Consider the following 15,042-nt stretch of genomic DNA (forward strand, 5'->3'; position numbering starts at 1 on the left):
TGCGGTAACAGAGAGGAATCTTGGTAGGATTCATTAAAGGATCTCTCTTAAGTTTTAAAGTACATTTAGCTGCTCATTCATCCCCCACCCCATGTAGCTTTTGGCAGGTCACTTTAATCCTTCTCAGTCTCAATTTCCTTCAGTCTGAAAGAGGATATTATAGTACTTTCCTCCCAGGAACTGTCTGAAATGGATCTACATATGCAAGAACAGAGCAATTCTTACTCTCATTATCCGGAGAAAACTTGCCGTGCTTCAGGACATTCCAGTGATGGCATTTTTCCAGCATTAGACCCCAAAGTAAGTTTATCTTTGTGTCGTGGTTTGGCTGAATTAGGTTTTTGCTTTGCCTCGAAGGCCAAATCCTCAGCCTGTGTTTGTTAAAGAGGACTTGGGCAAGAGATGGGCCAGGGATGGGAATCTGGTGGCTGTGGGGCAGGAGGGAATCCTAGCAGGAATGTGTTCAGGTCCCAGCTACCTTGTTGTCACCTCCCCACATCAAGGAACTCCATCCCTAAGCTCAGGTGGAAGCTGTTTAGGGAGGCCACCTGACTTTTCCTCCCCTGCTGTGTGGATGCTGTGAGCAGCCACATTCTGGAGTGCCCTTCAAAGCCCCGGCTCCTTTGCAACATCACTTGTGTTTGTTTCAACCACATGGGGAAGATGCTGCCAGGGAGTGGAACAGGGAAGCTCTTTAGGAGGCCCAGTTGCTAGATATACTGCTTGCAGTCTCATTGCCAAAAGCCTTTTCTGAAAGTCGAGCCAGCAGGAGAAGGTGGACTTGTTGTTCCCTCCACTGCTCTTTCTCAGCACTCATGCCTTCCTGTTGTGACTCTCCAAGTAGGCTTGTTCTCCAAATGCTGGTTAAAGCAGTCAGGCTTCCTCCAACCCAGAGGGTGAAATGGCACCCTATGCCTCTGAATCAGAGAGACATGATTGTAATGCACAGGTCTGATGGCAAACATGGTAGGGTCAATAACATTTATCTAGTTTCTGTTACATCCCTGTTTATGTCTTCTCTTCAGACCTGGAGCTTCACCAGATGAGCTGCCTTCCCCCAGCTGACAGAGGGATTCCAGCCATTGTTGGAGCTTAGAGAGGGCATCAGTCCTGTCCATGAATTCTATGAATGATACCGCATCTAGGTCCTGGACCCTGTCTCTGCCGGTGCGGTTGGTGTGCCACAGCCCCCAAAGGATGTGAATGGCTGCAGGACCATTTCCAGTGCTCATCAGCTGAAAGCAGCCCAGATGGATGAGCACTTGGTAATCCCTGTGAAAGAGAGGTCACATCCCTACTTCTGCAAAGACTGGCCAACCCCTCTAGCTTTGCTGCCCTCCCTCCTGACTGATGGTGAGGTGACTATTGTGAACCTCCAGCTCTACTGGGTTAATAAATCTGCAGGTGCTGAATAACGTAACAAGTCCATTTGCTTTACAGAGCTTGGTGCTTAAAGCTAGCTTTAGATAATGTATTACAAGCAGCTGGTTTTTGCTCCATGCCAGTCCTGCCCGAACAGCATAAGCCAGAAAGATGGAACATCCTCCCAGTCCCTCTATGGGATGCAGAGGCTGATGGAGTCCCACTGCCACCGGTCCCTCCTGGGCAGGACAGTGGACCAGGGACCCCAAGGTTTAGGCCTATGGTATTTACAGGTAGGAACAAATTAATGTCTCAGGTCATTCTGCAGATTCCCTAGCAGGTAGGTGACAAGGACAAACTGGCCACTGGGGGACCTTTTATTCCTCTGCTAGGAATGGTTTGTGTATTTCAATTCCCTAAAGTAATTGTATTTGGTCTCAAACCCAATGTGAACAAGATAGGCTCACACACCTGGTTACCTTAGGGAACAGGCTGGTGTTTCCACAGCTTTCAGACAGTCTTCCAGAATCATCCTCATCAAGATAAGAGGAAAGGTGGGTGTGGTGGAGCCATCCTTGGGAAGAGGAGCCAAGGGGTCTGTGCTTGTGGTCAATGAGAGCAGAGAGGAGAGTTAATAGATGTGCGGGAGGAAATGCACATCCTGGGAAAGGCAGAAAGCTGGAGCCGGCGGGGTGGCTCTGAATGTGCTTTGTGGGAACCTGAACCAAGAAGCTTCTCTGATAACCAATTTGCACTGGCGTGTTTCCTGCCCTCTTCCCAAAGACGAGAGGAGCCCAACCCTTGGTGCTGACTACGCACTAAGAGCTGTTTGCAGGGCCGGTACCAGGCAAACAGTAATGCAGTTTGGGTCTGCCCCTCTGGGAGGTGGCAGGAGGGAGAGAAGTCCAGGGGGAACTCTGGGCACTCCTGGGACTTCAAAAGGGATGTGAAAAGTTTAGGTAAGCTGAAAACAACTCTTTACAGTGGATACTGTCCTCTCAAACACGAGACAGGGCTGTCCTTACCAGTCTTACCAGCTCTGAGAGTCTTTAGAGACTTTGCCCTCTGCCAAAGTACATTTGCTCTCTGGTACCTGACTCCTGCTGAGATCTCTTTGCCCGTCCTTCCTCCATCTCCCACTTGGGCAGACATCCAGTGCAGCAGCTCATCCTTCCCAGATCCTTTGGTGCTTCTCTGAGGATTCAGAGAGCATGGCAGAGGTCAGGCCCTGCTTCCTGACCAACGAGCTGTTACGGACTTATAAATATATGTAAGCAGTTTGGGAAAGGCTTTCTTTTACCATGATGAGAAGAGGAACTGGTAAAGGACAAGAGTGAATGAAGGAGCATGCTGGGGGCCAGGAAAGGTGTGGTTACTTCACCTCCCATGCAGAGAGCTTGCTCTCCCATGGCACTGTACACTGGCAGTTACAGCTGAACTCCTCCAAAAGGGGCTTTTTGTAGCAGAGAATGTGATGATGAAGCCCAGCCACTGCTGACATTGCCATCCAAGCTCTGCCTCTCTCCTGAGGAAAGCCTTGTCTTTTTAAGGTTCATTTTTGGATTGTATTTTTCTGTCTGCTTCCTGTATTTTTCCCTGGTGTTCCAGTGTTTCCACACTCTGGGTTTTCGGTAGCACAACCACTCTACAGTCAGTTCCTTTTGCACTTTTTGACACTTGTTACAGATCTCTGCCAAGAAACCTGATTTTTCTTTTTTTCCCCCTTTAAGGAAAAAAAATTGGACTCTAAAAGAAAATTTCAATTGTACGTAAAGTGTTTCTGGGCTGGAGAGAAAATCCCTAGAAATTAAGGGAATCCTTAAAGGGACATAATAAGAAACACTCTGTGAAGGAGACAGCTATTGTGTGTGGCTTTCTTTCCCACTCACAAGGACAAGACCGAAGCCCTTAGGCTGCAAGAACAATATGAGTTATTGTTACATCTTATAGCTCATTTTAGAATGTGAAACCCAGCATCCCCTCAGCACCAGGAACCAGCCAAAACTCATGGACCACCAAAGCTGCTGCTCCCATCTCTGCTGGGAGCCCATTGTTCTACATACCATTGCTGTGACATGGCTGAGTGCTTGTTTATGGGCTGGGAGAGTAACCTTCCTTTTCTCACAGCCCTTTGTTTTTCTGTGACCAGTAGAATGATGTAAATCAGCCCCTCCTCTTGCTTCTCAGGGTGGACAAGAAGATGCCAGACTGTTGTATGGGAGTGGGTGTTCGTGAAGATGTGATGCTTCTCCTTATGCAGGCAGAGGAGTCACCGCAGATCAGCAGAGGGATATTTCCACATTTAGGCCCAGCCTATTTCCATATCCTGTTGTAGCTCAAAAACTCTGTCTTACAGACCTTTTCTGCCTGGCAGATGAAATCCAGATGGGTATATACCATTGACTGCAAGTCCAGGAGAACATATACTTGCCATACTCTGCATATTTCTCCTAAAGTACTTGAGGTTTAAAGTGTTTCCCTGTCAATAGCTGCTGTAATACTTGGAAAAGAACAGGGTTTGCCACAGACTGCATTCAAGCATTTGGCTGGCTTCATGGACTGTGGAAATAACAAACCATAAATTAAGTTTGCAGAAGCTCAGGGTACAAAAATACCAATGGAAAGGTATCTCCAAACCAGGAGTGGGTTAGATAACCTTGGAGAGGAGCAAGCAGGCTCCACATTTCTGCATCCTGAGGCCTGCACTGCCCCTTGCTGTCAAGCTCTCCATTGTGGGACAAGAAGTGCTGCAGGGATCAGCCGTCCTAGGGGTGGAAACGTCTTCTCTTCTCCCCAGACTCCTGGATCATCCCAAGCACAGCCAGCGGAAGGGTCTGCCCTGGGTATGGCTCCCTCTTGCAGCTTCTACCTGTGATTCTAGTGTGGTTTCTCAGCGCTGACAAGGAGGGTGAATAGACAGCAGTGGAGGAGTCTGTGCTTTACACTGACCCTTCACGTGCCCCCTCCACCTCTGGTTCTCTAGACCCTTGGCAGAACATGTGAATGACATTAGAAGGGTAGCAAGAGTGATCCAGGAAGATAATAACCCCACATTGCTTCTCTTGCAGTGATTTAACTGCATTGAATCTGATGCATCTCCCTGCATTAGGCTGCTTGTCATCCTCCCTCCCAACATCCTCTTCCCACAACAGATCCATCAGCGTTTGTCACAAGGGGAGATAATTTGCCCTGGATGCCAGTGCTAAAAAACAAATGACTTGCTCTCCTGCAGCACCTGCCAGCTGGAAGTTTCAAAGCACTTTGTAATCATTAACTTCTGAGCTCTGATCAGGGGTTTCCATCTCTGCTGCAAGAGGACTAAAGTAAGGTCTGGAGGTGGAATGAGGGGAAAGTGAGAGGAGAAATGAAGTGTTCTGGATACTGCTTGTAGGTTTTAATGGGTTAGGGGGAGCTACTTCAGTTGAGGGGCACTGGACTGGGATTAAACTGGTCAACAAGTTTTATGCCCAATTCTTTCTTCCACCTCCCCTCTGGGTGAGCTTGCTTTTCTGGATCTTCATTTCCTCATCAGTAGTGACTGCTTCTCCTTGTAAGAAATTCTTAAATATAGAGATGACATCCAGTTGTGGGAGGTTCTAGAGAAAAGCAAACAGTGTTTGGGATTTCAGGAAGCTATCTTTAAGGAAGATGTGGACATTTAAACACTAAATATAATAGCATAACATTGATATTGGGTACACTGGACATAGGGTACATGGGAGCCAAATTTGGGCTGAGAAGAACAGAAAGTAGGAAACAGCAGCAGTGAAGGTCTTTTCCCTTAGTTAATCACGTAAAACAAACACCTGGCTCCTATTTTCGAAACCTTGTAGTTGGAATTGTCACTAGAGTCCGAAAGCCATGGTCAATCAAAACAAGAGGAGAAAGGGCTAATGAGCATTGCTGTGTACCTCTGGTACACCAGCCTAAGCAGGTGAAGTGCATTAAGTGATGCTAATGTACCCATTAAATGGTGCTAATGGAGCTCTGGGCTCCTGGTGAGGTTCATTTCCCCTGTTGGGAATGAAGGAAGAAGATGAGAAGGACAGAGTGATACTTTGGGTACTGTGCTGTTGCCTGGAAAGTCACCCTTTTCTCCGTTTCTGCTGTGTTTTCAGGTTAGTAAGAGCTTTTTATTTATTCCTAGTCCTAATCAGGAGCAGAATTATGCTGCTATTCCTTCTACCTGCAAATGTACATAACCATCCTGGGATCAGGGTTTTCCCTTTGATGAGGGTTGTTGGGGTGAGAATAAGGGCCCAGTTCACTCCTCAGCCACAGAGAAATGTGCAGCCGTTCTGAGCTCAGCTGCTCCTGGCTCAGCAAGCAGGGCCTGGGAAGCAACAGGGGCCCTGCTGGGCTTATCAGTACTCTCTGCTCATCATTTTTTTTCTGGCACCAATCCCTGCTCCTATTTTCATGGGTGACACCACCGGGACCTGGAGAATGGCTGGAACAGACCTATCCCCTTAAGGAAGGATGCTCCGGCTCTCCCCACTGTGCTAGGTCCCTTCTAGGCGCCTCTGAGCTGGAAATCAGCCCCTGGGCGGTGGGGCCCAGCCAGGAAAGCGTTAACCTTCCCTGCAATGCTGCATCCCAGCTCACGGTGGAGCTCCCTTCCTCTCTTCCACCCCCAACTTCCAATTCACTCCAAACAACTCCGGGACAGAATTGCAGGGAAAAGCTGGAGGTTCAGACTAGACTTGTTGATCTCCGTTCCGAGGCAGCAGAAGGAAACACCGAAGCTTTCCTTTGTGTCTGCACCGAGAGAGAGCCTGGGGGGGGCGGGGGCAGATGCGGATTCAGGGTTGACTGTAGGCAGGAGTGAGGAGCCGTCGCCGAGGGAAGGCCTTGGAAGGCTTCCTGCCGAAGGATCCGATTTACCTCGTTTCCCTTCCCCTCCCCCCGGGCTCCGCGGACAGCCGGGAGCGCCGCCGCCATCCCTCCTCCTTGAGGCTGCCCGCGGGGGGATGCGAGCGGGGCCGCCGCTGCTGCCCGCCCCGCCGCACGATGTAGCCACCCTCGGCCCCGCACAGCCCCGCACCGCCTCGCTGGGAGCCCGCAGGAGGAGGTAGGTGCGGGCCGGCCTCGGGCCGAGGGACGGGAGCCTTTCCCTGTGTACGGCGGCTGCTGGGAGACAGCGGCGGTGTTTGGCTCTTGAGGCTAAGGGTACCTGGATCGGTGGGGAGGGGAATGAGGCCCCGGAGCTGCGCCGGTTGAGCATGGGGGAGCCGTTCTTTCCTGCGCCGGGGATTCTCTCCGTGCCATCTTGTATAAGCAACAGTGCTCAGGGCTGTCATAAGGCACCCGGCTTTGCTAGAAAGGTTTGGGGCTTTTGCCTTATTCCGAATTCCCGTTTTCGTTGATTTCCCTGTTATGCAGAGGTCGGCGTGGGGTGTGTGTGTGTGTGTGGGTGTCCCTGGGCAGTCCAGAGAGAGAGCGAGAGAGAGAGCGAGTCGTTAGAGTGGTTGCAAATTCCCCTTTTACCTTCCCCAATAATTTCCTCGGGGAAATCTGCAAGGCTTGAGTTATAAAAAGCCTTCGTGCCTCCCTGCAGCCTACATGGCTGGACAGGGCGGGGGGCATCGTCGGCTCCCAGAAGGGGACTTGCCCCTGCTGGGTCGTGGGGGCACCCGGGGTCCGCGGTTCCGCAGGGCCCCTCTGCGGGAGAAAGCAGTGGCAGGACCGGTAAGCTCCTAGCCGGTTGCCGGATGGGGGACAAGGGGCCTGCGCCCCCCTGGCTAACTGCTCGGAGCCTTTTTGGGGTGCATTGCTGAGTGGCGCTCGGGGGGGGAGCTCTGTGCCCTCCCCTGTCAGTCAGCACTTCCCGGCCCTTTGCTAGCAGAAGCTCTGGGGCTGGCCCAGCCCTCGCGGCTCTCCCGGACGGGGTGTGCAAGCGACCCTCCCGGGCAGAGGAAGGGGGCACCGGGCCGCCGCCCGGGGGAGCTCGGCGGCAGCAGCAGGGCCGACACGTGGGATCGGGCGGCCTTCAGCACCGCGGACAGCAGCCGGGACTGCGCGGAGCGCGGTTCAGCACCGCCCGGGCGGACAGCGCCGCCGCCCCCCGCAGATTAGCGGGGCCGGGCGCACCCCGCAGGGATAAGGCAGCGCCGAGGCGGTCGCAGGTCAGCGGGCGGGGACCCATGGTTGGCTTCTCTTGCAGCTCTGGGGCATGGAGGGGAAGGAGAGGTGAGGAGAGCCGGTCCCCGTGCACCCTGCCCCACGCCGCACCTTGGAGCGTCCAGCCTGAGGGGGACCAGAGATGCCTCTGGGGATGAATAAGCATGGATCTCGCTCTACTACCTCTTTGCCTCCGGACCCCACCGAGATCGTCAGGAGCAAGGCCTGCTCCCGAAGGGTCAAGCTCAACGTGGGGGGGCTGGCCCACGAGGTTCTCTGGCGGACCTTGGACAGGTTGCCGCGGACCAGGCTGGGTAAGCTCAGAGACTGCAACACACATGACTCCCTTATGGAGATCTGTGATGACTACAACCTGGAGGAGAATGAGTACTTCTTTGACAGGCATCCCGGGGCATTCACCTCAATCTTGAACTTCTACCGTACTGGCAAGCTGCACATGATGGAGGAGATGTGCGCCTTGTCCTTCAGCCAGGAGCTGGACTACTGGGGGGTGGATGAGATCTACCTGGAGTCCTGCTGCCAGGCCCGCTACCATCAGAAGAAGGAGCAGATGAATGAGGAGCTGAAGAGAGAAGCTGAGACACTGAGGGAAAGGGAAGGGGAGGAATTTGATAACACTTGCTGTGCTGACAAAAGGAAAAAGCTCTGGGACCTCCTGGAGAAGCCCAACTCCTCCGTAGCGGCCAAGGTAAGAACTCCACATTTATTTTCAAGTGTTGTCTATTTTGGCTCATTTCTGGTGGTGCTTATGTGAAGTGTTGTCCTGTTAGCCTTGCTTTAGTGTCTAGGCACTTGTGGCTGGATGCATGTTGTGAGTAAAGGGCAGAAAGGCCTCTCAGATGCAAACAGGTTTTAAGGTGTCTTTTTTGGTGTAGTTTGGAAAGGATCTAGTTTAAACATCCCTGGGGCAGCCTATGCTGCTGACCAGGGGACAGCTTCACTGACCTGTGGGCCAGCAGCATACACTGACTGCTGTGGCTCTAAGTTGTAGACTTGCTATCCAGTGTCCTGTTTTGATGTGTTTTGTAACAAATTTCTTTGGGCCTAAAATGTGTGTCCTACTGCTTAACCAAACTCTTTTAAGAAGAGGAAATATGCTTGAACTTGTAGACCCAGGTCCAATCAGGAAATAATGCCTTCTCTTCTAGGACCTAATTCAAAGTTCTCTGGTGAAATACATCTAGGTATTTGTATCAGCACTCCTAGTTGGTGGGTTTGCTAAAGCCACCTTCCTTTTGAATTTCATGCCTTACCCTATTCTAGACTATTTTAAGTCTCCCAGTGCAATGCTGCTGCAGCTCTGCCGCTGTCAATAGTTGAAGTACTGTTTACTCTGAAGTTGATGCCAGTGTAAGAGATCTATTTGAAGGCATTTGGAAGATAAGACCCATGTTAGGAGAAACCAGTGTCAGAGTTGGCTCTGGTATTTTAGCTGTCTCATGTTAGTCACATTCTTTAGTTAGGAAAATCTCTGCGAACACAGTGATTCAGTAACCATGGGGACAAAAGTGAAGGGGGAGAGGTTGAAAACTGTGGGATGAATAACTGAAAAGCATGAGAGACTGAGAAGCAGGGATCAAAACTTGGGTTTTCCATGTACTGGCATCCTCACAGGATGCCAAAGAAGTAGAAAGAGGCCCCAGTTACCTCTTTAATGTCAGCTCCATGTTGTGCGTGCATCTGCAAATGCAAGCCTTGGCTCCATCCCATAGGAAGTCTGGTTTTGGTGGGCTACTTATGAAAACAGATTTTTTTCCCTCTCTTACTAAAATGTTGTACCTCATGAAATAATAGCCTGGACAAAAGTTTGGGGAAGGGCTTTTATGAAGTGTGGAGCTAAATGGCTCATTCTGGCCAGGGAAGGGAAAGCTGCTTAACCAATTATCACTTTTCTAATGGCAAATGGAGCCCCAGAATGTTTTTTTTTTTCTTTCTTTTTTTTTTTTTCTTTTCCCCTCCGATGGCACAGATGACACTGCTGAATGCATTAATCATTTATAAGGCTCCTTTGGCAGAGTCCTGGAATCCTGAAACACAGGCCCCGGGCTTTGCTGTCTGTGGCACTGACTCAAAATCCATTAGAGACTGCTGATGTTCATGATTTATTGTATATGAGCAGAGGTCATTCTTGCCAAATAAGTGTCTTGTGTGATTTATAAATGAAATTCACTCTAGCTTCATTTTCTGAGAAAATTCTCAGAGTAAGTGCATTCGACATTGCAGGCTGTGGATTAATTGAGTGAATGGTATTGCATTATATTGCATTATTATCCTTAGCGTTTAAAGCTACCATTCCGTGACTTCATTACTGTAATGAAAATGATGCTGTACATTCTCAGACCTCAAATATTCCAGCAGTTCACAAACATGGATTTCTCCTAATTTCAAGCACAGCAAGGCAAATGGGCATGATGAACAATTAGCTTAGCAGGCAGGGACAGCAGAGCTGCTAAGCCTATTCTTTATCCGATTTTCTCCCTGCTGGTGGATAGCTTATTCTCTAGTGCCAGAGTATGCCCTTTGCTTTGATCACCTTCATGAGAATTCAGTCCACATATTGAATAGGCTGGACTCAGCTTTCAACTCCTGATGGAAGGACGTGGGGAGAGGGACTTGGCAGCCTGACCTGTTATCTGACCTAACCAGCTGTGCCCGGGCTCTGTTTCAGCCTGCATTTTCTAAATCTGAGCTGCTGCCTGATAGCTCCTGCCCAGCTTTCCTCAGGTGTCTGCTCAGTGGAACACTTCTGCTGAGGCTATGGGCCTCCAGGAACTTCTGTCAGCTTTCTTGAAGCCAGACTGCATCTGCTTTGCCAGGTCTGGGAGCTCAAACTGTTCCTTTAGAAAGAGAACAAAGTAAACTCTTCTGAGGTTTAATGAATATCACTGACAAACCTTAAGTCATTGTTTGAAAAGTCTGCACTACTCTCACTTGGTTTTTTTCTTCAGACTTGTGCCACTCAATGCAAAGATTTTTCCATCTAATTGGAACAAATACAGGTACTTCCATGTTCTCTTTAAGGTATCTAGAAAATGGTTACAAGTGCAGGTTCTTCCCCAGACCCAGCACAGCCCCTCTGTAAGCCATGTTCCACATCAGCAAAGTCGGCTTTCCTGCACAACACCTGACCTGACTCCTCCATAACAGCTTACTGCAGAACTTGTCATGGTTATCCTTTAACTGGTTAAATACTGAGAAGTGTTCAGTTGTGCGTGTTTAGGGTTTTTAAGGAATTATGTGATGTACCACAGCGTGGAAAATGGCGTTTAAATAAGCAAAGAATCCCCTAAACCTTAATTTTTGTTGCTCTTTTACCCACCGTGGATTTACTCGTATCTCTTGACCAGTCTGTCTGGCTTTTGAACTACCTACCTCATGGCAAGCAGTGTCTTATTTATGTGCAATGCTTCACCTTGTACGTGACTGTAAAGAATGCTCTGTTAGATTTCATAATACTCACTCTGAGAGCCTCAAGATATCGATGATGAAGCATCAGACAGATGTTGAAGCCCCAGCACTAGCAGAGGGGTGTTTGCTCCTTTCCTGTAATGCTGCAGTCCTTTGCAGATGTAACCGAAGCCACGCTGTCCTTGTGCAAGGTGCTGTAGAGCCATGGGGCAGCACTCCAGCCCTTCCCCAGGGTCAAACTGTGCAACCGGTGCCTGAACTATTTCACTCATCAGTCCATTTAACTTGGAGGTGCTCGCTGTGCTGCACACCCTTGTGCTCTCCTTGCCCAATGGGAAAACTCCTGTACCCAAACCTGAGCACTGAGGAGCTCTCCCCCTACTACATGAAATAATATTTAATGGGCAGGTATCAATAACAACTTTTTGTCTCTCTAGCCTTACAGGATATTTTAAAGGATCAGTTTCTCCTGCTTCCTGTGAGTTTATTTGCCTGTATATCCCTGAGAAATACTCACTGAAGGCTTTGTGGATGCTTCCTCCTCTTCCTGCAATCACTGGTTTTGCTTATTTTATCATTCTCACTGTCTAGCTCAATAGCTCGGTGGTTGATTTTTAGCTTTTTAAGTGGTATTCTTTCTGTACTTCGGTGCACACACAACATCATTTTTTAAGTATAGAGGACTCTCTGGTGCTCCCTTCTGTCTGGATTTACCTAGATGAAGATGAGGTGCAGATATTTTCTGGGGTAGGTATTACATTTTACTGTGTGGCAGCTTTTCCTTTTCTCAGGAAAGAAAAAGAGCTCTCCAGAAGCCAAGCAGAACTGCTGCTTTTTCTTGGGACTAAATGTCCATGACAGGGCAGTAGTAGATAGCAGTTCTCAAGCACCCTGGTTTGGGCTTTTTAATCTTAATTACTCTTTCCCTTGCCAAGGCTAAGCCTGGGTAGCAGGTTTCTGTCATTCACAACCCAGCTAGTAGCCCTGGGTGACCAGAGCAGGAGCCCCTTCTGTAGCTGGCTGGTTTTTACTAACCAAGATAGTTAGGATTGGTGCGGGTCTCATGTGCCCAGTGAGATGTTCATGCCCCTTGGGAGAACCAGCTTAGCTGTAATTCCAACTAGACTGCAATGACCTCCTGAAAAACACCAGGCTGCAGTTTTTCCATGCTTCCAGTATTAACAAATCAGACCAACTCAACATCTTAGTTATATGCTCTTGGAAATTCTATAATCACCTGGATCTTTCCAGCACCCCTGCAAGAGCATTGTCCTTTATGTCTCCTAGGAAGAAAAGAAATCCTTTCTTCTTTTAGTCCTTACAAGTTATTTCCCTGATCAATATGTGAGCAATTAGTGTTGCATGGGGTGTGTGGGGGAAGTCTGCTCGTCTTACAGACTCCTCTGCATGTGCTGGCTTCATCTATTTTTCTCTTGCTGTCCTGAAGGCTGAGAAAAACACGATGACATCACCCACTTTGCAAAATGCTTCTCTGCATATCTGCATGTCAAGTAGGATGTGCACTTCCTCTCCTCCTCACTGCCTCCACTTCCCACTTGTCCCTGTCCTGTTGGGAGCTCGGCTGCAGCAGTCCCTGTGTTCTGACAGGTGATTTCTCATCCTTTCCCCTGCTCCTACTATGTCTTTGCCAGTGCAATATCACGTTTATCCTTGAAAACATGCAACTCCAATTCAGTAATCTTATTATGCATGCCTCTACATTTATTGAACAGCTTTTCTCGAGCTGCCCACTGCTCTCTGTTGCTAATCTCTCGATGCATTGCTTTAGGGATTCAAGAGGTTGCTCTGTAAGCTCTTTTCTTATTATTGTTGATAGTAGTGACAAAATAAGAATGATAAAGCCTCTTGGAGATGCATTCGCTACATCTAGAGCTCTCTTCCCCCACATGGGCTTTCTATTCCTGGCCCTTCCTTATGGCGTGCAGTTTCATTCATCTCTAAACCTGCCTGAATTTAGCTTTCAGCAGAGGAAACCCCTCTCCCTAATTGCATGGGTCACATCTTAGCCATGTCTTGTCTGTCTCTGAGGCTCCCATCACAGGGCAGATGTTGACTTTGTCTGTTAAAGCCAGATTGCCCATATTTTCTTGCACCTCTGCCTTTCGTTTTTCTGATGCAGTTACTGCCTTGGCTTTTCTTCTATATATAGAAGACTTTTTCCCTTCATCCTGTCTTCAGAGATCCTCAAAAGCAGAGCCTCATTCCAAAGCCTTTCCTCTGGGTTCAGGGATTTGCCACTTTGGTCTATAGCTTAGTGCTGGGTTTCTAGCACAGCACTGTCCTGTGGACACATAAGCGACCGCTGTTCTGTATCAATCTTTTTATCCTGCAGCTTCTTTCTGGGTGCTTGTCCTTCCAGTGAACTTCTTAAATCTTTTGTCTGGGAAGCCCTAATTCCTATGTCCCTGCAATATGTCCTCTGCTTCTATTTCACTGGTGACCTTCCCACTATGTACAGATGTGCTGCCAGCTCCCAGAACTCCTCTGCATTACAGACTCCCTAAACTCCCAGTTATTTTTTGGGGGGAACCCACAAAAAAACCCAAACCAACCCAAATGCTGGTAACATTGCAGCCTGGAAATTATGTCCTGTGATTCTTTCCCAGCTCTGAAGTCTTGCTGGGAGTCCTTGTAACATAGGAGATATCCTTGCACAAAATCACGTTGGCTTGTTAGTCTCCCACATCCATAATGCACACCCCATATTATTTCCTTCATGGGATACATCTGCCAACAATAAGCTGCTTCTAAGCTCTCCAAGTGGAATCCTCACCCTTCAAAGGTGATTATTTCTCCAGACCTGTTCCTGCAGCCTTTGGATCCAAGGCAGCTGCCTGATGTTTCCTGACTGGAAAGGGTTTGGGTTCAGCAGTTTAGAACCCAAGTCATGGTCTGCAGTCTCTAAAGACCTTTTAAAAATGAAAGGTAAAACTCATAGTTCTTCTGATGCACTTTCCATGCAGTTGATGAAGTATAGCATGCATAAACATATGTATGTATGTAGACATACTCCTGGATTTCTGCCTTACCTGTAACTTTCTGCTTAAGAGAGCCTGGAGCAATTCTGTGATCCTTCCTGAGCTTAAGCATCCACATCTGTGTGAGACTGCTTGCCTGCCTCAGGAGGGAAGCACCAAGCTTGCTTGGGCTGAATTCCTTGGAGGATGTGTGCTATAGAAGTATAGTTGATGCTATTTTTAAAGCACCAACTCTCATTTGTACCTTTAGAAAAATCTCTCTGAGACATTAATTCTTGTCTCTGCTCAGCCTCTGAGCAGACGTAGTTAAAGGTGCCGACATAACCAGTCAGAAATGTAAGGAAGCTTGCAAGAATATAAAATCCCTGTTTTGCTCAGCTGTGACTGCAGAAGTTTAGTGTAATAATGGGGTTCAGAAGAGAAGTGCTGGGCCTGATTTCCCCCCCCCAGGAAATGCTGACATGATGTAATGCACACACTGTGCAGGTGCAGCTTTGGCTGGTACCTGTGCAAAGCACTGACACGTGCTGCCGGGTTGAGCATGATGTGCCTGATGTGTGTGCACTGACTACAGAGGAGTTCAGAGCTATGCAGAGGCACTCCAGAGCTGTGTGCAAAAATCAGTTCTTTTCATTTCCTAAAGCACTTTCTTCACTTAATTCTTCCTACACAGTGGGATAAATATCCTTACCATCACATTCCTCCTTTTACCTGTTCCTCATGATCCTGAAGCTCACAATTTCCTACTGGTTTGTGAATACCCCCATGGAGAGGAATAATCCAATGTTACTTTAACAACATGAGTGTTTCTATTTGTCATTGCTAATGACAAAATATTTATGTCAAAGAAAGTTCACAGCTGATCACTTAGTTCTTATAATAAACACAGTCATTATGATTTACTCCATGGAGATATCTGGCAGCAATAGATGAGGCATAATGTGGCCAGTGAATGTGAGCAAGACATTGATATTAGCCTTCTCCCAAAAAGCTATATATAGAGCTATATGTTCTCATTGCTTCCACTACATGAAGGCAGACAAGGATCAGCCTCTTGCTGTCATGATTTGCTCAGTTTGTTTTCAAGACCTAGAGGCTCAGCTCTGTCGTCGGCTGGGTTAGCTTCCCATGT

At 48.4% G+C, this 15,042-nt stretch overlaps 1 protein-coding gene across 2 annotated transcripts in view; it reads left to right on the plus strand.

Annotated features, from left to right (window-relative positions):
• The first annotated feature begins 6,275 nt into the window (after positions 1 to 6,275).
• KCNB1 (potassium voltage-gated channel subfamily B member 1) overlaps positions 6,276 to 15,042 on the plus strand; it is a 123,397-nt gene continuing 114,630 nt past the window's right edge. Inside the window, exons 1-2 of one of the 2 annotated variants that reach the window (XM_005146713.3) lie at positions 6,276 to 6,433; positions 7,526 to 8,191. In XM_005146713.3, coding sequence (XP_005146770.2) covers positions 7,625 to 8,191 — 567 coding nt within the window. In that variant the 5' untranslated portion in view covers positions 6,276 to 6,433; positions 7,526 to 7,624. Of the gene's footprint in view, positions 6,434 to 6,611; positions 6,687 to 7,525; positions 8,192 to 15,042 lie in introns of those variants that run through there. The other variant, XM_034067167.1, reaches the window with a different exon arrangement.

The sequence above is a fragment of the Melopsittacus undulatus genome, chromosome 10 (assembly GCF_012275295.1).
Source record: "Melopsittacus undulatus isolate bMelUnd1 chromosome 10, bMelUnd1.mat.Z, whole genome shotgun sequence".
NCBI classification, from domain to species: Eukaryota; Metazoa; Chordata; class Aves; order Psittaciformes; family Psittaculidae; genus Melopsittacus; species Melopsittacus undulatus.